Below are 27,991 nucleotides of genomic sequence, written 5' to 3' on the forward strand. Positions count from 1 at the left end.
TTCGCCCTCCCGAGTCAGCGCAGGGGTGGTAGCGGTGAGCCGACCGTAATAAATAATTGAACATTCCAAAATTGGGAGAAAATGATAAAAATAATTGGCAACGACTAAATTAAAAAAAAAAAAAAAAGAAAAAAAAAAAACTTGTTTTTGGTTGACAAAATTGGTATACTTTTCTTTCCTCAGAGTATCACTTTGATTATATAGTGATTTGAAACATGTTTATGTAAATAAAGTCACTTTAATTGTCACTTTTAATGGCATTTTAAGGGCAGCAGTGTGGAGTAGTGGTTAGGGCTTTGGACTCTTGACCGGAGGGTCGTGGGTTCAATCCCTGGTAGGGGACACTGCTGCTGTACCCTTGAGCAAGGTACTTTACCTAGATTGCTTCAATAAAAACCCAACTGTATAAATGGGTAATTGTATGTAAAAAATAATGTGATATCTTGTAACAATTGTAAGTCGCCCTGGATAAGGGCGTCTGCTAAGAAATAAATAATAATAATAATAATTTAATAGAGAAAAGTGTAAGGTATTGCACGCAGGCAATAAAAATGTGCAATATAAATATCATATGGGAGATACTGAAATTGAAGAAGGGATCTATGAAAAAGACCTAGGAGTTTATGTTGACTCAGAAATGTCTTCATCTAGAGAATGTGGGGAAGCTATAAAAATTCCAACAAAATGCTCGGATATATTGTGAAAAGTGTTGAATTTAAATCAAGGGAAGTAATGTTAAAACTTTACAATGCATTAGTAAGACCTCACCTAGAATATTGTGTTCAGTTCTGGTCACCTCGTTACAAAAAGGATATTGCTGCTCTAGAAAGAGTGCAAAAAAGAGCAACCAGAATTATCCCGGGTTTAAAAGGCATGTCGTATGCAGACAGGCTAAAAGAATTGAATCTATTCAGTCTTGAACAAAGAAGAATATGCGGTGATCTGATTCAAGTATTCAAAATCCTAAGGGGACTTTTTTGACCTGAAAAAAGAAACAAGGACCAGGGGTCACAAATGGAGATTAGATAAAGGGGCATTCAGAACAGAAAATAGGAGGCACTTTTTTACACAGAGAATTGTGAGGGTATGGAACCAACTCCCCAGTAATGTTGTTGAAGATGACACTCTGGGATCCTTCAAGAAGCTGCTTGATGAGATTCTGGGATCAATAAGCTACTAACAACCAAACAAGCAAGATGGGTTGAATGGCCTCCTCTCGTTTGTAAACTTTTTTATGTTCTCATGTTCTTAATTCAATTTGAACAGCACATGGTCTAAATTATTAACTTAAATATTTGAGTTGTTTATTTTGTAAAGTTAATTTTGTTTTTTTTTGTTTTGTTTTTTTAAGTTTATTTATTTCATGTTGAATTGCAGGTTTCCTGTGAAAGTGCAGTTTTGAAACATAGCGGTTATGTTCGTGGCTGGGATTTCTGAGGGTGGAGTAAAGCATTGGGCTTCGGTTTTTGAACGTGCTTTTGCAGGTTTGCAGTCTGTTGCAAGGTTTGCTGCTTATTTTCAACTATTGATGGCTGGCGGACATCAATAATTGCAGGAGTTAAGACATTGGAAAAATGTGAAGACCATTCTCGTTTGTTGGATAGAGATGGAGCCAGTAATTTTTTTATAGAGGACTCGTTTTTGTGACCTGTTATAGCTATTATTTCATGCGTTTGTTGTGGTTGTGACAGTTGACAGTTATCCTAGATGTTCTTTTTTGACGGATTGATACCTTACTGTACTTTATCGGTGATGGTTGTGTGGACATTCTGAGGTCATTTCCTGGCCATTAATGCCCTCTACAGCAACCAGTCAGAAGACAGCATTCCTGTTCTATTCATCTGACAGGTTTATAATAAAAAATAATCGACTGATTATTCTGGTCTGCCTGTGTGGTAGTAAAAAGCAGTGCGTGTGAAAGAAATCTTGAAAAATGGCGGAGGGTACTTCTTAAGGGCAACTGTATACCCAATATTTCACAGTATCTCGGAGTGAAAAAAAAAGACTGCAACTTGCAAGTATCATCTTAGTTGCAAATAATCAGATTTTTCTTTTGATTTGGTTCTTAGCTCTGATTGGTTCCTAGCAATTGCATGACTGCCCATAAATATAATCTATGGACAGTGTGAATCTCATTTTTTAAATCATACGTATTCATTACCCGTCACCTTTTAGAATAAACAAATTTAAAATAACTCCTAATTCTACCGTATAAAATACCTAAGCAGCCGTAAAATGAGCAGCTTTCTGTTGGAAGATGAGAAGGACTAACACCTTTAATAAGAAAATAAATACATAGATGGGTGAATAAATAAGTATTTGATTAATCTGAAAATTTGTGTTTTATTTGTATTGTATGTTTTCATAAAAATGTAGTCATTTAGATGACAAAAAATAGAATGAATAAAAAAATGTCTTGTGGGACTACTTTTCCTTGTGGAAGGATATTGCATACAATGTATAGATTTTTTAATCAAAACATATCATTCTGTTTACATATTTGCCCGTTTTATAAGCACAATAATGCATGGAAGGGTGTATGTTAGTTATGAATATCTGGTTGAAGGCACTTGGCCTTCAGCCTTGTGCCTCACAATGCACCCAGGGTGCCTGGATATTCATAACTACCGTACACCCTGTCGTGCATTGTTGCATATTTGCATTTCCTTTCTAGTCACACTCTAATGAACAGATACATTTTGAGTTCATGTTAATTATCCTTAAAAATATTATCCAGGGAGGGAGGCTGGGAGCACAGAATGAGAAGCCTTGAAAAGTGCATGTCTTCTTACTGTATAGCAGAAAATTTGCAAGACCCCAGTAACCAAACTGGTGCACAATAAACCTTTCTGCTACCTTGTGTGGTGGAGAAGACATCTTTTGGCACAGTGTTTGCCTTGTGGTATTGTATTTTAATCTATATGTGTTTATTAATTCTTCCAGATGACAGGGGGAATAGTGGAGGCGCCAGTCTCTGCAGCCAATTTAGAAATAACTATTTGTATACCTAATTGTGTGATGTTTAACTTGGCTCTTTTTTAAAAATGGTGTTTGTCAGATTAAAACTAGGGTCCATGAGTTACCTCAGGAATTAAATGCAGAGCCCTGTTAAATAAGTGAAGTACTGTATTCAGTATTCAAATTCCTCGAGCCTCCTGTTTATAGGCAGTAGAATCCTAGTTTGAACCATTTGAAATCTGTGAATGGATGAAATTGGTAATCCAACAGTAATCTAATTCAGACCTGATCAAAATTCTGTGCTGCAATGCCTGACTAAAATATACACGTGCTACATTTTCTAGAATGATTCTGCACAATTCTAAAGCAGCTAGCCTTTCCTTGAGAACATTTCTATGAAAGAATATATTTGGATATTTTCATTATTTCTTTATCTAACTCTACAGCTATGGCCAAACGTTTTGTATCGAATACCTGAGCAGCCATAAAATGTATCACCTAGAATTTTAGGATTGAGGATTGAGACATAATTAGAAAAAAAAAAAAACTAAACTATATGAACATCATTTTAGATATTTTATTTAACATCATGTAATCAAAGAAACTACAAAACTATATCACAAAATTGTACTGAAAGCCATAATAGTACTACATTATTTTATGTTAGATTTCGAAATGTCACATTTTTCAGTTTTGTCAGTTTTTCGTTAAGTATATGGAAAACAACAATGCGGTATGTATTTCAATATGTTAACGTAACATTATTCATCAGGTTTCATTCATTTTTGAGTTCAGGAGTTTCTCATCAGTTCTAGTTACCTGCCCTAGACATACATGCAGGGGTGAAATTCTGACAGTACTCCTCGGCACTCTGTCCTGGGAATTACTTGAATACCACTACTGGGTGCCAGCGCTTATTCTATCTGCTTTTCATCCAACGTGCATGGATTCCCACACCAGCAGGATTTTGTGAGGTTCCGCAGTAGCCCCCCAGTAACTCCTCTCTTAATCAACCTTTAATCTGTGCCGATATACAGCTTTCATTCAGTGCAGTTCATGTTGCTCGTATTCGATTCCTCATACTGCTTCTGTTTCTGCTAGCTGCTATTGGCCAGTCAGTATATACACTGTATGTTGATTGGCCGAGCTTTCATTCTGAAAAGATTTAATTTTGGCATGCATCACAAATCTTCACCCATTTTGCTTTGTGTCAGTGCTCATTGGCTGATCAACTGGAGAAGACTTTAGCAGTGCAACGTGAAAACAGTGGCATGGAGTAATTATTTTTTTCTTTAGTGCGGCAGAGAAACTATCTGAATATTCAAATGAATATTGTTAGACGTGAATTTGATGGCAAAAATCCACATCGGTGTCCGCCATAAATTACATAGTTGATACATATTAGAAATAATTGTCATAATTGCATGATTTACCACCTTGTCAGAATATGCGTGAAAGTTTCTAAAATGGCAAGTGCTGTGTAGGACAGTAGAGATTTACATAATAAAAAATCAGGATCAACAGAGATTTGGCAGAGCGAGTCATAATCTGGATACGGGTGCCGGTGTGCGTCACGCTTTCCAAACACTGACCCAACTTACAAGGTACATGTTAAGTACAGTGATAAACATTTTGTTTTGTTGTGATCCTAGTATTTTCTATTGTGAAGACTGCAATAAACGAAAACCAAAACCGTGACATGTTTTTTTCTTTGTACAATGCCCCCTTTTCTACATTTTTTTTGTTTATTTTTAAATACATTTACATTTGAGTTTTCACTTGCATGTACATCTAAAAAAGGCATAAGTAAACCACAGTAATGATATTACTTTATGTAACTGTGTCTTTTCCCACTGTGTTTATTGTGCAGAAACCACAATGCCAGGGATTTTTTTTAAAAAAAGCAAAAAAACTGCTTTCTACTTTTATACTGTTTCTGTTTGAAATACTCTCATCTTTTTCTGAAATAGATCATGGTAAAACACAACAGAGAAGCACACATAATATATTATTGTAGGATAAGTAATAAGTACAAAAAAACCCCCAAAAAAACAAAACACCACGGATATATGTTCTAATTCAAGGCTATTATTGTAGCATGGCCAGGTCCTGTTGTAGGTGAGTACCCAGGGTCTGGAATGTATGTGTATGATTTCAGAGAATACTATGGAGATTAAAATGACAAGTCAAGTACATTTTTTTTTTTTTTTAAGAGTAGTGCCTGTTACATAAAAAAATATTTTTTGTTCATAGCACAGATGTTTTTTTTTTATACAATTTTTTTTTCTAACATCATCCCTTTTTAAGACTATCTTGAAACAAAACCCTCTCTACAGCAGTTACTGTATAGTACAATACATCTTAATACTTAGCATGTAAGGTTTATCAGTTGTTTAAGGCGTATTTTGTATACATTTTAAAAGTATTTATTCATTGGCACTCCAATTGTCTACGTTGTTTTAATGTTTACACCTGGCTGCACATATGAGTACCTGCACTTTTTTGTTGAGAATTTCACCCTTGCATACATGTATATAGCATTAACCAAGTGTCTTAATAGAAGTAGATGGTAATAGCAGTAGATGGTAATAGCAGTGTGGAGTAGTGGTTAGGGCTCTGGACTCTTGACTGGAGGGTTGTGGGTTCAATCCCAGGTGGGGACCACTGCTGCTGTACCCTTGAGCGAGAGCAGACGCGCGTGAGGAGAGCTCCTGCTCTGAGTTCAAAAAACAGTGCTTTAAACTTTTTATTTTCCAAATCTTTTTATTTAATCATTTTTCTAAAGCAGCAGGGCACCTTTTTGTTGATTAAAACTTTTATTTAGTGTTTTAAAACACATTTTATTTCTTTTTTCTTTTGTTCTCCTACACTTGCTTTGTTTGCAAGTGTAGGAGGGCGGCCATTTTGGCTTGTTTTTTCTTTTGTTTGGTTTGTTCTTTTAATTTTTATTTCATTTAAACTTGTTTCTTTTCTTTTCTTTTTAATTTTGTATTGAATAGCATTTTCTTTAGTTTATTTTAAAATCATTTTAAATCATAACACTGTTTTAGTTTTCGTTTTAAAAATACTTTTTGTTTTAATCCCCTGCTTCTGCCTTGTGCAGAGTGGGGGAAGGGCAGGCAAGGAGCACAGGCCATGTGCTCCTTTGTTTGCCCTTAGTTTAGTTTTTGATTTTCTTTTAAGTTTAAAGCTATTTTTTAGTTTTAAACTTTGATTTATTATTGAATTTTTCTTTTACCCCTGCACTATTGGAGTGCAGGGGTGTGTGATTTTGTATTTGTTTATTTATTAAAAAATAAACAAATACGTTTGTTTGTAAAAAAAAAAAAAAAAAAAAAAACCTTTGTGTTTTTCATTGTTTTATTTTTATTTTTGTTGTTTTAAAAAATAAATAAAGAATTTTTGTTTGTTTGTTTTATTTTTTAATGTTTATTTAATTTAAAAAAAAACAAAAAAAAAACAAAAAAAAAAAAAACACTTTTCTATTTGTTTCATTTTTATTTTGCCCCTGTGCTATTGGAGTGCAGGGGTTTGTGTTTGTGTTTATTTTATTTTATTTCTTTGTTTTAAAAATAAATAAATAATTTTTGTTTGTTTGTTTTAATTTTTTTTTATCTGCCTCTGCACTATTGAAGTGCAGGGGTGGGTGTATTATATTATTTTGTTTTTCTTTATTTATCTAAAATAATAATTAAAAAAAATAATAAATAAACAAACAAATAAATAAATAAACAAATAAATAAATAAAAATGAGTGGGCAAGCTCCACAAGCCCCTCAAAAATGGGCAAAGGTGGCTGCAGGGGAGGCTGCAACACCTTTTAAAAATATTACCAGGAGGCACGGGGTCAGGTGCCTCCTGAAGGACTCCCTCTCAATCGAGGGCTTTGTCAAGGCCATGGCCAAGGTGGTGGGGCCATCGGCCATCGTGGCGGCCTCCAAAATGTATGGCAAAGCCGTCTTCTTTTTAAAATCGGAGGCCGCCGCGAATACGGCGATTGAGAGGGGTCTCGCGGTGGCGGGGATTTTTATCCCCGTCGAACCGCTCGCGGGCCTGGGCACAAGGGTCGTCCTATCGAACGTGCCACCTTTTTTGAAGGACGACCTGCTCAGGCCCCACTTGCAAGCCCTGGGGGAGATCAAAACATCGATCCACCCCCTCCCCCTGGGCTGCAAAGACCAGGCCCTCCGCCACATCCTGTCCTTCCGCCGCCAGGTAACCATCCACCTGGCGGGGAGGGACACCGCGGAGGGCAGCTTTGTGGTCCCCTTTGAGGGGACCAATTACGTAATCTTTTATTCCTCGGAGGAGGTGCGGTGCTTTCACTGCAAGGAGCTGGGGCACCAGAAAAAGAGGTGCCCCAAGCTCCAGCAGGGCGCAAAGCCAGCCGCGCCCGCACCGCACCCCTCCGAGACCACCTCGCCCCCGGGGCCCTCCAAAAGGCCCGCAGAGAAGGGGGACAAAAAAGTACCCGTCCCCCTCCCAGGAACATCTGAGGGGGGAAAGGGAGAGAAGGCCCCCGAGGTGGCCGGACCCTCCGCGCCTCCTGAAAGCGCGCCGGGGGAGAAGGCCGCCGAGTGGACCGCGGTCGCCCGCCGCAAGAAGAAGGTGGCGGCCAGGTCCACCGGGGAGGCCAAGCGGGGGGAGACGAAGCCCACCGCCGCACCATCTGGCGGTGGGTCTGGGGGAGTCCCTGATAAGGAGACCCCCCCCACGGCACCCCCCGCGAGGCAAGGCGGCAAAGCCGCCCGTAAAACCAAACACCTCCTCCCCCCAGAGGGCGAGGAGAGAAGCGCTGCCGGAGGTGGGCTCCCCATCGCCGTGGCAGGGCAGGAGACCGCCTCCGGCAGCCTCAGGGGGAAGAGGCAGGCGCAAGCGCGTCTTCCTACGTGTGCACGCAAGTGCACACGTCTCGGCCTCACGGTGGGGCTCCCCGGGGGGGCGAAAGAGGGCCCCCCAAAACCAAAGCGACCGCCTCGGCGTCCCCCCTCTGTCGGCAATGAGGGCCCCGGCCCTCGTAATGCCACAGAGGGGGAGAAGGATCCATCCCCCGAGGCGGTCCGGGGCTCCGCAGAATCTGCGGAGCCCATGGAAGAGGCCCCCGCCGAGAGGCCAAAGGGGAGGGAGGAACCCGCGAGGGCAAAAGAAGCCCTTCGGGTAGATCCCCTCCCCGTCACACAACAGACCTCGGAAGCCGGCCCCGACTCTACCATCGAGGGGCCGGCCACAGAGGAGGTCGCCGAGGGGGCGCAGGAGGGGCCCCCGAAAGAACACCTGCCTCGGGCACCGCCTTCCTCCGACGGCGACACGGGTCCTGAACCCTGTGTTACCGAGGAGGGGGCGGCGGAACCAGCTCCCGAGGCAGCCATGGGCTCCGCGGATAACGCGGAGCCAATGCAGGCGACCTCTGCCGAGGGGCCGGAGGGGGGGGAAGAACCACCCCTCCCACTAAAAGAACTGTCTCTGGCTCCCGTCTCCGGGGAGGAGGCGGATCCGGCCCCCGAGGCAAGCGTGGGCTCCGCAAACAACGCGGAGCCCATGCAAACGACCCCTGCCAAGGGGTCGGATGGGGGGGAAGAACAGCCCCCCCAAGAAGAAGAGCTGCCTCAGGCTTCCCTCTCTTGCGGCGACGGGGGTTTCGGCCCTCGTGCTGCCGCGGAGGGGGAGAAGGAAACACCCCCTGAGGCAGCGGCGGGCTCTGCGGAGCCCGCGCTTACATTGGTCTCCGGAGCGCGGAAGGGAGGGGAAGAACCAGAGAGGGCAGAAGGTGGTGCCCTCACGGTAGATCCCCTCCCCGAAGTGCAACGGGGCCAAGAAACCGGTCCCCGACCCAGCATCGAGGGACCGGTTCCAGTCACCGAGGGGGCGCGGGAGGAGCCCCTGAAACAACAACCGCCTCGGGCTTCCCTTTCCGGCGGCGACGAGGGCTCCGGCCCTTGTGCGGCCGTCGGGGGGGAAACATCGTCCGAGGCGGTCCCGGTGACTGATGCGGAGGAAGGGGAAGGACCCGAAAGGGTGTATCCCCTTTCTCTAGGGGAGGGAGGGGAAGGACCCGAGAGGGTGGATCCCCTTCCTTCGAGGGAAGAGGACGGGCCTGAGACCGTGCCTCGGACCTCAAAGGAGGGGCCCAAAGCGGGGACCAGACCATCTGGCTCGGCGGCGTATGCCGAGCGCCCGTCTGCGCCCCCGAAATCGAGGGTGCAGACGGTCCCCGCGAGGGTCCCTCCGCCGGTCTCTCCCGTCGCGTCCCCTGGGGGTGGGGCGCAGGGAGGACCGGTGAAGCTCAAGATAAGGCGCAACGCGCTCACCCACCAACGTGAGTGCGTTGTGCTTTACCATCGCGAGGGGGGCGATGGAGAGCTGAGGGAGAGGGAGGAGGATACCGAGTCCACGGGCAGCGTGGGCTCGGAGGTTCCGTCCGTCTCTCTCCCTGACATCCCTGCGGCGGATCTCCTGGAGTTCTTGGAGGCCACCATCCACCGCAGGGACAAGGTACAGCTGGCCCTGGACAAATGGGGGGACTTCCAGAGGGTCCTAACCTCTGTGAGGTCCTTCCTCAGGGCCAGCCACGCCAACAAAACTTCGGGCTCGAACGTGCACATTCGGGCCCGAAAGTTACACGACCAGTTGGTGAGCTTCGGGAGAACTCAGGATCTCCCGTGAGCGTCACCAACAACTCCTGACAGAAGATCATGTATCACATCGGTACCGTGAACGTCAACGGGTGTAGGGACCCTTTCCGCAGGGCCCAGGTAATCTCCTTCCTGAAAAAAGGGGGTTACTCTGTGTGCTTCCTGCAGGAAACCCACACGACTCCAGAGACGGAAGCCAACTGGCTTCTGGAGTGGGGGGGGAGAGTGTCGTTCAGCCATCTCACCGGCACCTCCTGTGGGGTGGCGACGCTCTTCTCCGGGTCCTTTCTTCCCACGGTACTCGATGTGGTAGACGTCGAGCCGGGCCGTCTGTTACACCACCGGATCCGGGACGGCGACAGTATCGTTCACCTGGTGAACGTGTACGCGCCGTCCACGGGTCCGGCGAGGGTCCAGTTCTTTCGCCGGATGTCGACCTACATGAACAACATCGGCGCCGACGAGTGCGTGGTCCTCGGGGGTGATTTCAACTGCACCCTCGAGGCCGCGGACAGGGTGGGGGCGCAAGAGCACTACCCTCTCTCGTCGGCAGCCCTGAGAGAGCTGACCGCTCAGCTCTCTCTGGTCGACATCTGGCGTTGGCAGCATCCGGACGTCCCCGCCTTCACCTTCACCAGGGTGAGGGAGGGGCGGGTGTCTCAGTCCCGGATCGACAGGTTCTATGTCACCAGGAACCACGCTCACTGCGTTCGCTCCTCCGACATCAGGCCGGCGCCGTTCACGGACCACAACCTGGTGGCCGTGGCGGTGGCCCTGGTGCCAGTCGGGCACGCCTCCGCCTACTGGCACTTTAACAACGCCTTGTTGGAGGACGAGCGCTTTGAGCGGTCTTTCCGGGACTTTTGGACGGTCTGGCACGGCAGACGATCTCGCTTCCCCACGTGGCGTCAGTGGTGGGACGTGGGGAAAGCGCAGATCAAGATCTTCTGTCAGGAGTACACGAGGGGCGCGAGCAGGCGGAGGGACTCACGGATCGAGCGGCTGGAAAGGGAGCTGCTCGGTCTGGAGAGCCGCCTGGCTCGCGGGGACCCGCTCGAGCAGAGCGCGTACGTAGAGAAGAAGAGCACCCTGCGGGACCTGCAGCTCCAGCGGTCCCGGGGGGCGTTTGTGCGCTCGCGGATCCAGTTCCTCCGGGAGATGGACCGCGGCTCACACTTCTTCTACGCGTTGGAGAGAAAGAAGGGAGACCGCAGGAACATCACCTGCCTTCTGGCAGACGACGGCTCCCTTCTGACGGATCCGGAGAGCGTGAACGAGAGGGCCAGAGCCTTTTACTCTGACCTCTTCTCTCCGGATCCCGTCGACTCCGACGCGTGCAGGGTTCTGTGGGATGGGCTTCCCACGGTCGGCCAGGGCGTCAGGGACGAGTTCGAGGGCCAGCTGACCCTGGCCGAGCTCTCCGACGCCCTCAGTCGGATGCCCTATAACAAATCGCCGGGCATCGACGGGCTGACCGTGGAGTTCTTCAAGAAGTTCTGGGACTTGCTGGGGCCCGCCTTTGCGCGGGTCCTGGCGGAAGCCTACGAGACCGGGGAGATGCCCCTTTCGATGAGGCGGGCGGTGATCACGCTCCTGCCCAAGAAGGGGGATCTCCGCTGCCTGAAGAACTGGCGCCCGGTCTCGCTGCTATGCACGGACTATAAAATCGTGGCCAAGGCCGCCTCCTTGAGGCTCAAGTCCGTGCTGGCAGACGTGATCCACCCCGACCAGTCCTACACGGTCCCGAACCGGACGATTTTTGACAACATCTTCCTGGTTCGGGACCTCCTGCACTACTGCAGGGGGACCGGTCGGTCGGTCGCCTTCTTGTCTCTCGACCAAGAGAAGGCGTTCGACCGGGTGGATCACGAGTATCTCTTCGGAACCCTGCGGGCATTCGGATTCGGGCCGAAGTTCGTCGGCCTCTTCCGAATGCTGTACGCCTCTGCCGAGTGCCTTTTGAAGGTGAACTGGTCCCTGACCGCGCCCCTCGCCTTCAGGAGAGGAGTACGTCAAGGCTGCCCTCTGTCCGGACAACTGTACGTGCTGTGCATCGAGCCCTTCCTCTGCCTCCTTCGCAGGAGGCTCACGGGGTTGGCGCTCGGCGCGCCGGACACGGGGGTGGTCCTGTCGGCCTACGCCGACGACGTGCTCCTTGTGGCCTCCGATCCGGTTGACCTGGAGAGGATGCGGAGCTGCCAGAGCGTCTACTCTGCCGCGTCCTCTGCCAGGATCAACTGGACCAAATGCTCCGGGTTGTTGGTGGGCCCCTGGCGGGTGGACTCCCTCCCTGCCGCGCTCCAGCAGTTCCAGTGGAGCGCGGACAGCTTCAAATACCTGGGAGTCCACCTGAGCCCCGCGGAGACCTCGGTCGCAGCCAACTGGGTGGAGTTGGAGGACAAGGTTGCTGCGAGACTGAGGTCGTGGTCGGGTCTGCTGAAAGTGCTTTCCTTCAGGGGACGGGCTTTAGTGATTAACCAACTGGTGGCGTCGATGCTCTGGCATCGACTCACCGTCCTGAGCCCGCCCCCTGAGTTTGTGGCCAGGGTCCAGAGGAAGCTGACGGACTTCTTCTGGGCCGGAAAGCATTGGGTCTCTGCGGGGGTGCTGAGCCTCCCTCTGGCTGAGGGAGGACAGGGGTTGGTGTGCATCAGGACTCAGGTGCACACCTTCCGCCTCCAGACCCTGCAGAGATTCCTGTACGCGGACCCGGCCCCGCAGTGGTGCGCGCTGGCCTCCCTCTTCCTGCGCCAGCTGCACCGCTTGGGCTACGACCGGCAGCTGTTCTGGCTCGACCTCCCGGGGATCCGTCTCCCCGAGCTGCCGGTCTTTTACAGGGACCTGCTCAAGACCCGGAGCATGTTCGACATCGGCCGAGACGCGGTTCCGACCGAGGGGGAGGAATTCCTTCTGGAGCCCCTGCTGCACAACCCCCATCTAGGTGCGCAGGCGTTGGAATCCCCCGCGGTGCGGAGCCTGTTGATCTCGGCCAAGGTGACCAGAGTCTGGGATCTCCTGGATCACCAACGCTCGGCGTGGCTGACTCCCGAGTCGCTGGTCGCCAGGGCGACTCGGGGGACCCTCAGAACGGCCCGCCGAGCGATCCGGGAGTGCAAGGCAGCTTTGCACCCAGACTCTGTCGGGTATCTCGAGGGGGTCCTCAGGACCGGGGAGCCATCGTCCCTCCCTACCCCCGGCTCTCCGGTCCTGCTGATCAAACCAAAGGATCGGGCTCCCCCTCAGCCTCCCCTCGAGAATCACCTGAGCAGGATCTCGCAGTTCTCCTCGACCCCCCTTCGTTCCGTGTTGAGGAGGACCCTGTACGCGATGGCGCTCCACACCCTCCACTTCCTCGCCCTCGTCTCCCGCCGAGACACCGCTTGGCGGGAGCCCCTCCAACCCCCGGAGGGCGAGAGGCCCCAGTGGGAGGCTTTGTACTCCCCGCTGGTCCCCAGAGGCGCTGGGGACCTGGGCTGGAGGGTGCTACACGGAGCGCTCGCGTCAGGAGAGGTCCTGCGTCACTTCACCGACTCGGACCCCGCATGCCCTTTCTGCGGCGAGTCCGAGTCGGTGTTCCACATTTACCTCCTCTGCGCCAGGCTGCAGCCGTTCTTTTTGTTCCTAAGGAACCTACTGCTGCAGTTCTGGCTGCATTTTTCCCCCACCATTTTTATTTTCGGGCACCCTGTTCGTGGCTCCACCAGGAAGAGAGACCTCCTGGTGAATCTGCTCCTGGCTCTTGGCAAACTTACGATCTACAAGACCAGGAAGCGTAAGATCACCGGGGAGGGTCTCTTTGACTGTGGGGCCATGTTCAGGGCCCTCCTTCGTTCCCGGGTGGCGTTGGAGCACGCCGGCGCGGAGTCCACTGGCGACATGACGGCTTTTGTTGACCAGTGGGCTCTGGGTGGCGTGCTCTGCACCACCCCCCCCTTTATTTTGAATATTTAATTTTGGGAAAAAAAAAAAAAAAAAAAACTGGCTTAATTAACGGCCGTTTTTTGTTGGCACCCCCTTTTGATTAGGGGGTGCCAAACCGAATCTTTTCACCGGCTGCCTTCGGGCAGCTGGTGCGCCGACTGCCAATAGGCGGCCGACGCAGTTTTTACCGGCCAATAAATAGGCTGTACCCTTGAGCAAGGTACTTTACCTAGATTGCTCCAGTAAAAACCCAACTGTATAAATGGGTAATTGTATGTAAAAATAATGTGATATCAATTGTAAGGATAAGGGCATCTGCTAAGAAATAAATAATAATAATAATAATAATAATAATAATAATAATAATAATAATAATAATAATAATATAAGGGGACAGTAAAAACAAAAAAAACTTAGAAAGTGCTGTTGGAAGTTACTCTTAAAAATTAACATGTATTCATCTTGGGGTATATTTTACTAGGGATGTTATATTCTGTTTTAAATGGATTTAAATATTAAGACTTTAACTTATTGGGAATGTTTGTAACCAATCAAAAAAAAGCATTATGTGAAGCCCCCTATTAGGGCAATTACTTTTTATGATATACATCATTAAAGACCAGGGGTTCCCAAACAATAAAATGCTAATGAAGAACAATTTAGATTAATTTTATTTACAGTGTTACAGGTTTACATTTTTTTTTATTTGTCATTTTTTTTAAAGAAGTGCGAATAGTGGGCCGTAGTGCCTAATGCAGCTGAACAGGTGGGCCTCAGGTAAAAAAAAAAAATTGGGAATCCCTGGATTAGACAACATGTGAACAACGTTTATGAGTATATGGAAATGACACTTTACACATTGCTTAAAAAGCATTACAGCTGGGGGGCTCCCAAGTGGCACATCCAGTAAAGGCGCTCCACATGGAGTGCAGGATGTGCTCTATAGTCTGGATGTCGCAAGTTCGTGTCCAGGCTATTCCTTTGCCGACTGAGGATGGGAGCTTCCAGGGGGCGGTGCTCGGGGAGAGTGAGGGTTAAGTTGGCCAGGGTGTCCTCAGCTCACCGCGCACCAGCGACCGATGAGATCCTCCCAATAGTACTCAAAGAAATGAAAGAAGTTATTTACAAACCGCGAACCAAGATCATGCAACAGTCTCTTGACACAGGGGTTGTACCGACAGACTGGAAAATTGCAAACGTAATACCGATCCACAAAAAGGGAGACAAAGCCGAACCAGGTAACTACAGACCAATAAGTCTGACTTCTATTATATGTAAACTTATGGAAACTATAATAAGATCTAAAATGGAAAATTGCCTACATGGTAACAATATCCTGGGAGACAGTCAGCATGGTTTTAGGAAAGGGAGATTGTGTCTAACTAACCTGCTTGACTTTTTTGAGGCTGCAACATCGACAATGGTCAATTGCAAAGCATACAACATGGTTTATTTAGATTTCCAGAAAGCTTTTGACAAAGTCCCGCATAAAAGATTAATTCTCAAACTGAACGCAGAAGGGATTCAAGGAAATGCATGCACATGGATTAGGGAGTGGTTAACATGTAGAAAACAGAAAGTACTGATTAGAGGAGAAACCTCAAAATGGAGCGAGGTAACCAGTGGTGTATCACAGGGATCAGTATTAGATCCTCTGCTATTCCTAATCTACATTAATGATTTAGATTCTGGTATAGTAAGCAAACTTGTTAAATTTGCAGACGACACAAAAATAGGAGGAGTGGCAAACACTGTTGCAGCAGCAAAGGTCATTCAAAATGATCTAGACAGCATTCAGAACTGGGCAGACACATGGCAAATGACATTTAATAGAGAAAAGTGTAAAGTGTTGCATGCAGGCAAAAAAAATGTGCATTATAAATATCATATGGGAGATAGTGAAATTGAAGAAGGAATCTATGAAAAAGACCTAGGAGTTTATGTTGTTTCAGAAATGTCTTCATCTAGACAATGTGGGGAAGCTATAAAAAAAGGCCAACAAGATGCTCGGATATATTGTGAGAAGTGTTGAATTTAAATCAAGGGAAGTAATGTTAACACTTTGCAATGCATTAGTAAGACCTCACCTAGAATATTGTGTTCAGTTCTGGTCACCTCGTTACAAAAAGGATATTGCTGCGTTAGAAAGAGTGCAAAGAAGAGCAACTAGAATTATCCCGGGTTTAAAAGGCATGTCGTATGCAGACAGGCTAAAATAATTGAATCTATTCAGTCTTGAACAAAGAAGACTACAAAAAAAACAAAACACTACAGCTGACAGTGGTTAAACGCTTAACATGGAAGATGCTTAGAGTACCAACGTCCCTAGATTAAACACTGATGCCATCCTTTTTGTACACATTTATACCACAGTATTGTGGCCTATTTAATATGTGTTTGGAATATTATTACAACATGAAGGTTCTGTACCTAACCTCTGTTTATTTTAATGCTAATCCATGGAAATAAATATATAAAAATAAAAACCATTAACATGCTTGTACCTTCAGTGAAGTTAGGGGTAGAAAACTGCATCTAAAGTTTTCTTTTTCTTGAATAGCTTGAATGAGTCACTGTTATTTACGCAGTCTTGCATATAGAAGAACCAAAAACACTGCGTCTGCTATCTATCCAGGTGTGTCAGATCTGCTGTCTTTCATGACTGAAATTGACTTTCAAGGGTATAATTTGCATTGATAAATAAATCAGTCACGTAAGGGACAGACAGTACACAAAAGTGTGTGTGCTAGATCTGGCAGGGGTTTCATTTTTTTGTACAACCCATGTATATTAAGCCAATTCAAATAAATAATTTAAAAAGCAAGTACTCCAGAAGACAACAAAATAAGTTTATTTTTACTTTTGACATCTTTGAGTACAGCTGGTTCTGTCTTAATGTACACCAAAATACACTTTGTAATAGAAGCACATACACATGGAGTTTCTCCCCTGGCTTTCAGTCTGTATTTCCTTGAAACTATGGTGTCCCGGGAGATGTAGCATTGTCTCTGCAAAAGTAAACAGTTACAGTAGGCTGTGAAACACCCTAGTTTGCAAATCAGTGAGCTTTCCGTTCAGATTGCCGAGAGTCAATAAAATAAAGCAGTCCTGTTGCATTTAGGAAATCAGCCTTAATGCTCAGTGGAGAAATTAAAGTAAACTTGCAGGCAGCCTAAACTATTCATTTGTCTGTTCAGGTTTGCATTTCATCTTTTTATTCTCTGGATATTAAAGATCCTTAAATGAAAAAGTAAAAAAATGTTGGTAATACTTTTGTAACAACTGTCAGTTACTCAAATGTAATGTACCAGCTGATTTTCTATTCATATTGGTTCATGATATTGCTCACACTTGATATCTATGTATTATAATTTGTATTTCCTTTTTACATTCTCCTAAGTGTTAGAGTATTTGCTATCTTTTGTGGTTTGGGTTCTGTTGCTCCAATATTGAGTCATATGAAAGGTCACATGGTCGCTTCCTCATTTCATTCAAATCATGTGACAGTGTTATCACTGACACTGTTATCTGCTCCGATATTGAATCGTATTTTGTCATATACTTGTACTTACTAGAACTGAAGTCATTGCATTTTATCTTGCTCTTAATTGTATTAATACTTGTACTCTGATTCTTGAAATGTATTTTTTGCTTACGACTGTAAGTCGCCCTGGGTAAGGGCGTCTGCTAAGAAATAAATAATAATAATAATAATGTGACATTTCAGCTGTGTTGCCCCCACCTACTCTCTCAGTCTGTATAAATGTTGAATGTTGAGATGTTGAATGTTGAGTCGAGCTGAACCTGAACATGGGAATAATGGCAAAATAACATCTTATGCTACTTATCAAAGGGTTGCATATTTTTTTTTAATCAACAGCTCTCTCTGATGTCTTTCTGTGACCTTAATTCAAATGGCAGTCTGACAAACAGTTTTTAACTTGAACCATTTGTAAATAAGAGCTACACTTCAACAGAGATTGATTTGGATATGACATTTGGTAGTGAATTATAGTCTGCGCTGGCCTCTGTGAACCCAGTTTCTGGTTACAGCTCAGTTTCTAGTGTACACTCCATTGGTGTCAGCATTTCTTTGCGCCTCACTCAGACAGCCACTCAGCTTACAGCCTAAAACAAAGAGATCACACAGGGTAATAATGTGTTGCTGATGCTAATGTTCTTGTGCTGAGAACATGGAGGTTGCCATGGTGTATTGGAAATACTGTAAAGCAGTACGAAATACTTTGCCACGGCTTGGAATTGAATTGAATTAAATTCAAACCTTTATTTAACCAGGTAAAGACATTGAGAACAAGTTCTCATTTAAAATGCCGACCTGGCCAAGAGGCAACATAAATACAACAAACAACAATACATAGACAGTTAGAGACATTACAGCAATACAAAATCAATAAAAAAGAAATTATACCGATCTAACAAAATAGATGTGTTGCTTTTCTAAGACCTACACGATTTCTAAAACAACATTTTCACGGGACAGAAAAGGTGACTTTTTTCTGTGTATGGAGTTGCTCTGTTTAAATTGCTCTGTTTAAGTGAAAGCGTCTCCCCTGCTTTCCATAAGTCCTTTCCTCATTTCCATAAGTCCTTTCCTGAATGCGCAAGCTGCAGTTTCCTCATGCTGCATCTGCTGCATAAGCAGTTACTGTATTTTATTTGTTTAAATTAGGGATTACTTTGTAATATGTGCTATCTTCATTCAGAATATGTATATACATTCTTCCAATCACAATGTCATAGAGCTTTTAATTGGCCACTCCCCCCATACAATGTCAGTGCACCAGCCTCCATAAAGTCTGTATAAGCGCCAAAGACATATTTTGTGACAAACAGTTCACTTTCATCACTTTTAGACTAAACTTTCAAAACTAGATCATTTACTGGAATAATCTACTCCAGTTCTCAAACTGGGGTTGAGGACACTGTAAGGGGTTGCTTTTATCTTTTGTAAAGGCATCCTTCTTTAGCCCCTAAACAATTTGAAACCAAAGTAAGTCAGAAATATCTTCACATCACTAACTAATGACTTTTCTTGACTGCCTCTCCTTCTCCCCCGAGGAAGAAGAATACTCACCGTACCAAATGATCGTCGGACTTGGAGCAGATGGAGAAGCTCTGGGCAGCAGTTTCCCACCATGGAACAGTGCTCGCAGAGTTACTGCATGAACGTTCAGCACCGCCTGTCCCCTTGGGGTCCCAGGGGGCTACGAGCCATATTGGCAGTAGGATGACGTGCTCTCCATCGCAGCCTCTGAGGTGGGCAAACAGGAGCTGGTGTTCCCGTCTGAGGATGTAGTCAGACAGCACATCCCCCGCGATTTAAGCTCTCCCTGTCGGCAGAGCTTATACCACTGATAAAAAGGGCCGCTGCTGTCTTGCAAGTGCCCTGGCCTACAGATGGTGACACAAGGCAGTCCATCTTTGATGAGCCTACCACCTCTCCCATGTCCCCTCCCAATGCACCTGGATTTTCTTTTTGAGATCCAGTCGTCCTGGGGTCACCCGGCTACAGCTCCTGTTGTTTCCCGGTCTGTAGACACCCTATATAGGGTGCACGATGCAAAGAATCTGGGCCTGGCCCAATTTACGCCGGTAGGCCTTAATTTACTGCGTTGGTACAGATGCCTAATTTAGCACTCCTGTCCAAGTAGCAGCTCTGTTGCAAAAACAAGCTATTCGCATGACAGACCCCCTCCAGGTACTTCCTAGTACCCAAGTGGCATGGTGGACACAGACCAATCCTCGACCTCAGACAGGTCAACCTGTATCTGAGCCGAAGGAGGTTGAAAATATTGACAACGCAACAGCTGTTGCAGTCAGTCAGGCCAGGCGAGGGTTCACCACGATGGACCTCAAAGACGCCTATTTCCATATCCCCATAAAACCAGCATACAGGAAGTACCTGTGGTTCGTCTTTCAGGGAACAGCGTACAAGTTCCAGGTCTTGCCATTTGGCCTCACTCTAGCTCCCCATGCCTTTTCGAAGTGCATGGAAGCTGTCCTGGCCCCATTGAGACTCAAAGGCATCAGAGTACACAATTATCGGGGCGACTGGCTCATTTGTGCCCAGTCTCCAGCACAGACAGACGCCCACACGGAACTTGTCACTGGCCACCTTCAATGGTTGGACCTTAATGGTGAATCATGTGAAGAGCCAGCTCATGCCTTCTCAGACAGCCTCCTATCTAGGAGTGTGCATGGACTCCAGGTCCATGCTGTTCACCGCAATTTCAGCTGAACAGAGCACTCATGGTAGGGATGTTCCAGAAACTTCTGGGCTTGATGGCAGCAGCTTCCCAGACACTTCCATTGGGTCTCCTGCGCATGCGCCCTTTGCAGCTCTGCTCCAACAGCAGGGTTTTTCAGCCTGCTTTGAACCACGACCGCATATTGACAGTGACTTGCCACTGTCTAAATGCGCTTTTTTTGTGGAAACAGCCTGCCCATCTATGCCTTGATGTGGAGCTGGGCAGCGTCACCAGAAGGGAGGTCGTCACTACGGACTTATCCTACCTGGGCTGGACCCCTTGGCAGGGTCTCCACATCAATGTTTTGGAACTGCAGGCAGTTTACCTGGCCTTGCAGAATTCAAGGGAGACATGTGCTTGTCCGTATGGACAACACAACAATGGTGGCATATATAAACCACCACGACGGCCTCAGGCCTCCTAGCCTCCATTGCGTGGCCCACAAGCTTTTACTCTGGGCACACGGGAACCTCCGCTCACTGCAGGCAGGATGACAAACTGGGTGGTGGACCTCCTCTTAAGGGGAGTTCCCAGTGCCTCAGAGTGGAGGCTTCACTCCGAAGTGGTGAGTCTTATTTGGGAGATATGCGGGAGAGCAGAGATAGATCGCTTTGCCTCCCAGGAATCGACCCACTGTCCCCTCTGGTGCTCCAGAATAGGAGACGGGGATCCGCTGGCAGAAGATGCCTTGTCACACCATATGCTTTCCCACCGGTCGCCCTGCTCCCACTCTGTCTGGAGAAAATCAGGCAGGACCGGGCCAAGGTGCTCTTGGTAGCCCCTCATTGGCCCAGGAGGCTCTGGTCTTCAGCCCTGATGCAGCTCCTGAGCGGCTAGCTGTGGAAACTGCCCAAGTGCCACGACCTGCAAAATTTTATTTATTTATTTATTTATTTCTTAGCAGACGCCCTTATCCAGGGCGACTTACAATCGTAAGCAAAAACATTTCAAGCGTTACAATACAAGTAATACAATAAGAGCAAGAAATACAATAACTTTTGTTCAAGTAAAGTACAAGTTTGACAAACCACAATTCAATAATACAGCAGGTAATAGTGATAGTTACATCAGGATATGATTAAATAGTGATAGTTACATCAGGATGTGATTAAATACAAAGTACTACATGTTAAAAACTTGGCAGATTACAGTATTCTGAAGTACAGGATTAAATGCAGTAAAATAGGGGCTGATAAGAGCAAAATAAAGCACATTTACATGAAGGGTGATAGTGTCCCAGGATACAAACAGAGGAGTTCTACAGGTGCTCTTTGAAGAGGTGAGTCTTAAGGAGGCGCCGGAATGTGGTCAGGGACTGGGCAGTCCTGACATCTGTAGGAAGGTCATTCCACCACTGCGGAGCAAGGGTGGAGAAGGAGCGGGCTTTGGAGGCAGGGGAGCGTAGCGGTGGTAGAGCTAGTCTTCTAGTGCAGGCGGAGCGGAGAGGTCGAGTGGGGGTGTAGGGAGAGGTGAGGGTCTGGAGGTAGCTGGGTGCAGACTGGTCAAGGCATCTGTAGGCTAGTACAAGAGTCTTGAACTGGATGCGAGCGGTGATCGGGAGCCAGTGGAGCGAGCGGAGTAGTGGAGTAGCGTGGGCGAAGCGAGGCAGAGAGAACACTAGGCGGGCAGCAGAGTTCTGGATGAGCTGGAGCGGACGGGTGGCGGACGCAGGGAGGCCAGCCAGGAGGGAGTTGCAGTAGTCTAGGCGGGAGAGTACCAGGGCCTGGACCAGGAGCTGGGTAGCATAGTTGGTGAGGAAGGGTCGGATTCTTCGGATGTTGCTCAGGAAGAATCGGCAAGTGCGTGCCAGAGTGGAGATGTGCTGGGAATAAGAGAGGCAGGGGTCCAGGGTGACTCCAAGGTTCTTAGCTGAGGAAGAGGGAGAGAGTGTGGTAGATTCCAGAGGAACAGAGATGGAGAGATCAGAGGAGGGGGAGGAGGAGGGAAAGAAAAGGAGGTCAGATTTAGAGAGGTTGAGTTTGAGGTGATGCGAGTGCATCCAGGAGGAAATAGCAGACAGACAGGTAGAGATACGGGAGGAGATGGTGGAGTCAGAGGTGGGGAAGGAGAGGAAAATCTGAGCATCATCAGCATAGAAATGGTATGAGAAACCATAGGATGCGATGAGGGGGCCCAGGGAGCGGGTGTAGAGAGAGAACAGGAGAGGACCCAAGACTGACCCTTGGGGGACTCCAGTTATTATTATTATTATTATTTATTTCTTAGCAGACGCCCTTATCCAGGGCGACTTACAATCGCAAGCAAATACAAATACATTCAAGTGTTACAATATAAGTCATACAATAAGAACAAGAAATACAATAATTCTCAAGTGTGACAAACCACAATTCAATAATACAGCAGATAATAGTGAAAGTTACATCAGGATATGATTAAGTAGTGATAGTTACATCAGGATATGATTAAGTACAAAATACTACAGATTAAACACTTGGGAGATTACAATATTCTGAGGTACAGGATTAAATGCAGTAAAATAGGGGGCAGATAAGAGCAAAATAAAGCATATTTAAATGAAGGGTGATAGTGTCCCAGGATACAACAGAGGAGTTCTACAGGTGCTGTTTGAAGAGGTGAGTCTTAAGGAGGCGCCGGAATGTGGTCAGGGACTGGGCAGTCCTGACATCTGTAGGAAGGTCGTTCCACCACTGCGGAGCAAGGGTGGAGAAGGAGCGGGCTCGGGAGGCAGGGGAGCGTAGCGGAGGTAGAGCCAGTCTTCTAGTGCAGGCGGAGCGGAGAGGTCGAGTGGGGGTGTAGGGAGAGATGAGGGTCTGGAGGTAGCTGGGTGCAGTCTGATCAAGGCATCTGTAGGCTAGTACAAGAGTCTTGAACTGGATGCGAGCGGTGATCGGGAGCCAGTGGAGCGAGCGGAGTAGTGGAGTAGCGTGGGCGAAGCGAGGTAGAGAGAACACCAGGCGAGCAGCAGAGTTCTGGATGAGCTGGAGCGGACGGGTGGCGGACGCAGGGAGGCCAGCCAGGAGGGAGTTGCAGTAGTCTAGGCGGGAGAGTACCAGGGCCTGGACCAGGAGCTGGGTAGCATAGTTGGTGAGGAAGGGTCGGATTCTTCGGATGTTGCTCAGGAAGAATCTGCAAGTGCGTGCCAGAGTGGAGATGTGCTGGGAATAAGAGAGGCAGGGGTCCAGGGTGACTCCAAGGTTTTTAGCTGAGGAAGAGGGAGAGAGTGTGGTAGATTCCAGAGGAACAGAGATAGAGAGATCAGAGGAGGGGGAGGAGGAGGGAAAGAAAAGGAGGTCAGATTTAGAGAGGTTGAGTTTGAGGTGATGCGAGTGCATCCAGGAGGAAATAGCAGACAGACAGGTAGAGATACGGGAGGAGATGGTGGAGTCAGAGGTGGGGAAGGAGAGGAAAATCTGAGCATCATCAGCATAGAAATGGTATGAGAAACCATAGGATGCGATGAGGGGGCCCAGGGAGCGGGTGTAGAGAGAGAACAGGAGAGGACCCAAGACTGACCCTTGGGGGACTCCAGTCAAGAGAGGGTGAGGTGTGGAGGTTGCTCCACGCCAGGTTACCTGGTAAGTGCGGTTGGAGAGGTAGGAGGAGAACCAGGCCAGAGCAGTGCCAGAGATCCCCAGGTCAGCAAGAGATGATAGTAGAATAGAGTGATCAACAGTGTCAAAGGCAGCAGAGAAGTCGAGGAGAATTAGGACAGAGGAGAGAGAGGCAGCTCGGGCACACTTAAGTGAGTTGTTGACAGACAGGAGGGCGGTTTCGGTGGAGTGAGCAGAGCGGAAGCCAGATTGGAGAGGGTCAAGCAGAGAGTGGTTGGACAGGAAAGCAGAGAGCTGGCGGTGTACAGTACGCTCGAGGGTTTTGGAGAGGAAGGGTAGGAGGGAGACAGGACGGTAGCTCTGGAGGGAGGTGGGGTCGAGGGTAGGTTTTTTGAGGAGGGGAGTGATAGAGGCTTTTTTGAAGGCAGAGGGAAAGATACCAGAAAGTAGAGAGGTGTTGAGGAGGGAGGAGATGAAGGGGAGTAGAGCAGGAGCAGCAGCTTGAAAGAGGTGAGTGGGGAGGGGGTCCAAGGCACACGTGGTGGGTTTGTGACCCTGGAGCAGGGAGGAGAGGTCAGAGTCTGAGAGGGGCAAGAAGGTGGAGAAGGAGGGTGAGTTAGTAGGGGTTGCAGTGGGTGTAGGAGTTGGAGCGGGAGGGGGTGCGGGGGAGGGAGAGGTGTTAAAGAGTTTGCGGATATCTGAAATTTTAGAAGAGAAGAAGGAGGCAAAGTCATCAGGGGAGATAGAGGAGGGAGGAGGAGGGGGGGGAGGGTTAAGGAGGGAGGAGAAGGTAGAGAATAGTTTACGTGGGTTGTTAGTGGAGGCTTGGATTACAGATTGGAAATAAGCACATTTAGCAGAGGAGAGAGTAGAGGAGAAGGAGGAGAGGAGAGTGCGGTAAAGGTCTAGGGCAGCAGGGAGTTTGGTTCTCTTCCATTTCTTTTCAGCAGATCGCAGTGTGATTCTTGCCGAGCGGAGCGCAGAGGAGAGCCAGGGATGGGGAGGGGAGGGGCGAGCAGGACGGGAGGTGAGGGGACAGAGGGAGTCGAGGGAGGAGGTGAGTGAGGAGAAGAGGGTGGAGGTAGCAGAGTCTACGGAGAGTTGTGAAAAGGAGTCGATAGGAGGGAGGTGAGAGAGAGCAGTGGAGGCAAGGACAGAGGGGGAGAGAGAGCGGAGGTTACGACGAGAGGTGACAGTGGGGGTAGGAGGAGCAGGGAGAGGGGGGAGAGACAGAGAAAAAGTGTTCCCAGTACGGGTACAAGTGGGGCATCTTTCAGACGTGGTGCCTGCCTCGGGAGTTCGACCTGTCCCATGGCAGTTATACTGAAATTTTTGCAGGACCTGTTTAATCCCCCTCTACATTGAAGGCCTATGTGGTGGCTGTTTCAGCTTATTCAAAATTTGCTGAAATTCAAAAATTGACTTGGTCTCCCCAGGAGCTCAGTTCCTGGCGAGGGAGTTTTTGAATGGAGCGCGGTGACTTCGACCACCTATGAAGGATATTGTTTCTCGCTGGAGGCTTAACGTGGTGCTTGGTGCACTCATGAAACCTCCATTTGAGCCCTTGCATTCAGTTGAGCTGAAATTTTTAGAGATATGCAGGCATTTTCAATTGCAAAAGCCTGCTTATTTTTTGCAGAAGCCAGGACAAAGGTTACTCTCCTTACCAATCCTACTTTTTTGTTGAAGACTATCTCAGCATTTCATGTCAACCAATCTGTGGAATTGGAGGCTTTCCATCCACCTCCTTTCCACTCAGACAGGGACCGACAGCTCCATACGCCTTGCCCAGTGCGGGCCCTGGTGTACTACATGACAGGACACAAAGTTGGTGGCAACCCGAACAATTTTATGTCTGCTACGGGGCGAAGTCTCACGGTCCAGCCCTGTCTAAACAGAGGCTGTCCAAATGGATAGCAGACACAGTCAGGACTGCCAGAGAACACACTGCCCATTCCAGCAGGAGCATGTTACTTAATCAGTCTATACAGCTTCCAGCTGCCTCTAGCTCATGCTGTGTCACACGCAGCGAGCCGCCACCACAGTTACTTCAAGCAAATTTTCAGTCTTTTGGCTCAAACTGCTGGCAGTATTACTAACTACTGTGAGGTAATAATTCTATAAAGTGGCATAAATTAATGCGACTAATTAACATGATGTTAATTATTTGTAAATTGCATGTTTAAATACGCATTACTTGAGAGGCATATGTTCTGTTCAATGTTTACTGAAACAAGTGGCTGCTAATCCCATCTCTCGAGTATTTCTTTCACTGTCGAGCCAATCAACAGATGCCTTCATTAAAAAAGACCGACAAAAATAAGAAAAGGTAAAAAAAACACAAAAGCATATCCAGGGAATCATGAAGCACAGCACACAGAGTATTATTATCAGACTTGCCTAGCTTTCCTGGGTTTTTTTTTTTTCAGTTTTGTCAGAAAGCAATTGTTCAGCCTTGCAAAAACAAAACTTTAAATTATAGTTTAGTTTTCTTAAACATCCCTGTAGTCAGTCAATGATTACTATAGGAAGGAGTGAAAACATAAGAAATAACCAATTTGTGAACACATACCGGCACTCCAATACGAATTTGCATTACGCCTAAAAAAAGCAACTTGAGTCTTTCCGGAAAAAAAAGAAAGAGCACAAAGAGAGTTTGTCATCCATATTCTTAAACCTGTTCCAGCCCCCTCTGAATCTGTGCTGGAGCGAGCAGGTAGGATCCTCGCAGAGATGACGGACAGATGAACCAATCAAAATGCTGAACCTTTAGAGAGGAGTCAGACCCAATGCATTGTAACATTGCTGTCGAAGGGTTAACTAACCTTTTGATTGCCATAGTGGTACAGGGTGGTTCTGGTTCATTTAAAATTAATTACTCAGTCACTAAAGTATTGCACTTCTTTTGTTTTAATAGCACTGCTATGTTTGACTGCAAACAGGGATTGATCAATGGCCTCATAATGCTGCTTTTGAGCTTTTATCAGTCTATTATTAAACCACTGTGGTGCTGCCACCGTAAACAGGTATTTGTTCTAGTGAAGGGAAGCTTACTGTACTACCAGTTTCAAAGGCAGCAGGGGTGAAAATAACTCCAAGGTTTGTTTCTTACCCACTGGAGATCTTTATTTACACCTCTAAGCAAGGCTGCAGTGTGTATTCTGCATTGTACTCTGAAACCTGCCAAGCACGGGTTTCATGGTTACCTCGCAGGGGATGCATATCCCCAGTGACAGGGATATGTACTGAAGGTACTAGACCTGTCCTAATGGCAGCTTCTTTTTGAGGACCTCATTCCACTGATTTAGATGCACCGTGGTCTAGATCAATCAAAAAACTTAATCAACCCCATCTGTATCTAGGTCGTGCTGATGACCTACATATATGCATGATTTCTGCCTTTGTCATGCATGGGTATTTGTTATGAGATGTTATTGGATGTAGTTTTGCATGCTATTATTATTATTATTATTATTATTATTATTATTATTATTTGTTTATAGTTATTTAATTAATTGTTTGTATGTTTTGAGTGAGTAGGCTTTCTATGTATTCCTTTTGGCATCATTATTTGACTTACGATATCCCATATTCAATTCAAAAGGGAAAATTTATAAATAACTAAAAGGTAGATTATACATTGTGTCTGTACAGTGAATCATTTTTAACTTCTCAATTATTGACTAAAAGGAATAATCAAGAATATGTTAAATCATGTTTTAACTCAGTCGTAAGTATTTTTTCTCTCCCTCTCGCTCATCTTTTTTTCACTTTTCAGGGACGAGATGGGTTTCCAGGGTGGTGTGATTGATAAATCTTTAATCCTCACTATTTTGCTGATGCAGTATTCCAGATTTGCAGGCCTTTTTGGAAGTATGCACGAACAGTACAAATATTACCATCAGTAATCTTCAGCCTACAGCCTCAAGGCTGTATCTGGCTCTTCGTTCGCTCAGTAGCAGCCCCAGGAAACCCTTGTAATTAAAGGGACTCTGCTGGGAATGTACATCGTAGTAGCTGCACAGCAGTGCTTTCAGATGAAAAGATCTCATTGATCACTCAGTTTGATTTGATATTGAGGAATTTATTATCATTTTTTATTTATTTATATATTTCATAATTTCTGCTATTGATTAGCATCACGTAGTGTTCATTCCAAGCTCTTTTGAATTGATATGTTGATTTCTATAGAATCAGCATGTTTTATAACTGCTGCTGCCAGTATCGACTATGTGTTAAAGCTGAAAACTGCTCAACTCTGAGAATAGGTCAGAATTCCAGATTAAACTCATTCTCACGGAAGTGTTTACCTGAAATGGAATCCTCCAGAAATGGAAGAAACTAATGAGGTAGTTAGACGTTCCAAATCAGCAATACCACGTGAACCTCAAATTCATTCTCTTTTCTCTTTCTTTCGTGCCTTGCAGCTATTGGAAGGACTCTCATCCCTCGGTATTTCAGTACCGTCTTTGAAGGAGGCGTCACAGACCTATATTACATTCTCAAACACTCCAAGGAGTCATTTCACAACTCCTCGATCACAGTGGACTGTGATCAATGCACCATGGTCACCCAGCATGGAAAGCCAATGTTTACAAAGGTAAAGGTTACTTTTAATCCTGCTTCTCCTCAGGCAGGTAATTGAACAATGTAATGTGGCATGACTTTTGAAGAACTAC

General features: G+C 46.7%; 1 protein-coding gene across 8 annotated transcripts in view; it reads left to right on the forward strand.

Moving 5' to 3' along the window:
* LOC117421342 (LIM domain-binding protein 2) overlaps positions 1 to 27,991 on the forward strand; it is a 122,051-nt gene that overhangs the window by 45,975 nt on the left and 48,085 nt on the right. For all 8 annotated transcript variants that reach the window (XM_059035463.1, XM_059035469.1, XM_059035475.1 and 5 more), the window contains exon 3: positions 27,740 to 27,912. In XM_059035463.1, coding sequence (XP_058891446.1) covers positions 27,740 to 27,912 — 173 coding nt within the window. The remainder of the gene's footprint in view (positions 1 to 27,739; positions 27,913 to 27,991) is intronic.

The sequence above is a fragment of the Acipenser ruthenus genome, chromosome 1, assembly GCF_902713425.1.
Source record: "Acipenser ruthenus chromosome 1, fAciRut3.2 maternal haplotype, whole genome shotgun sequence".
NCBI classification, from domain to species: Eukaryota; Metazoa; Chordata; class Actinopteri; order Acipenseriformes; family Acipenseridae; genus Acipenser; species Acipenser ruthenus.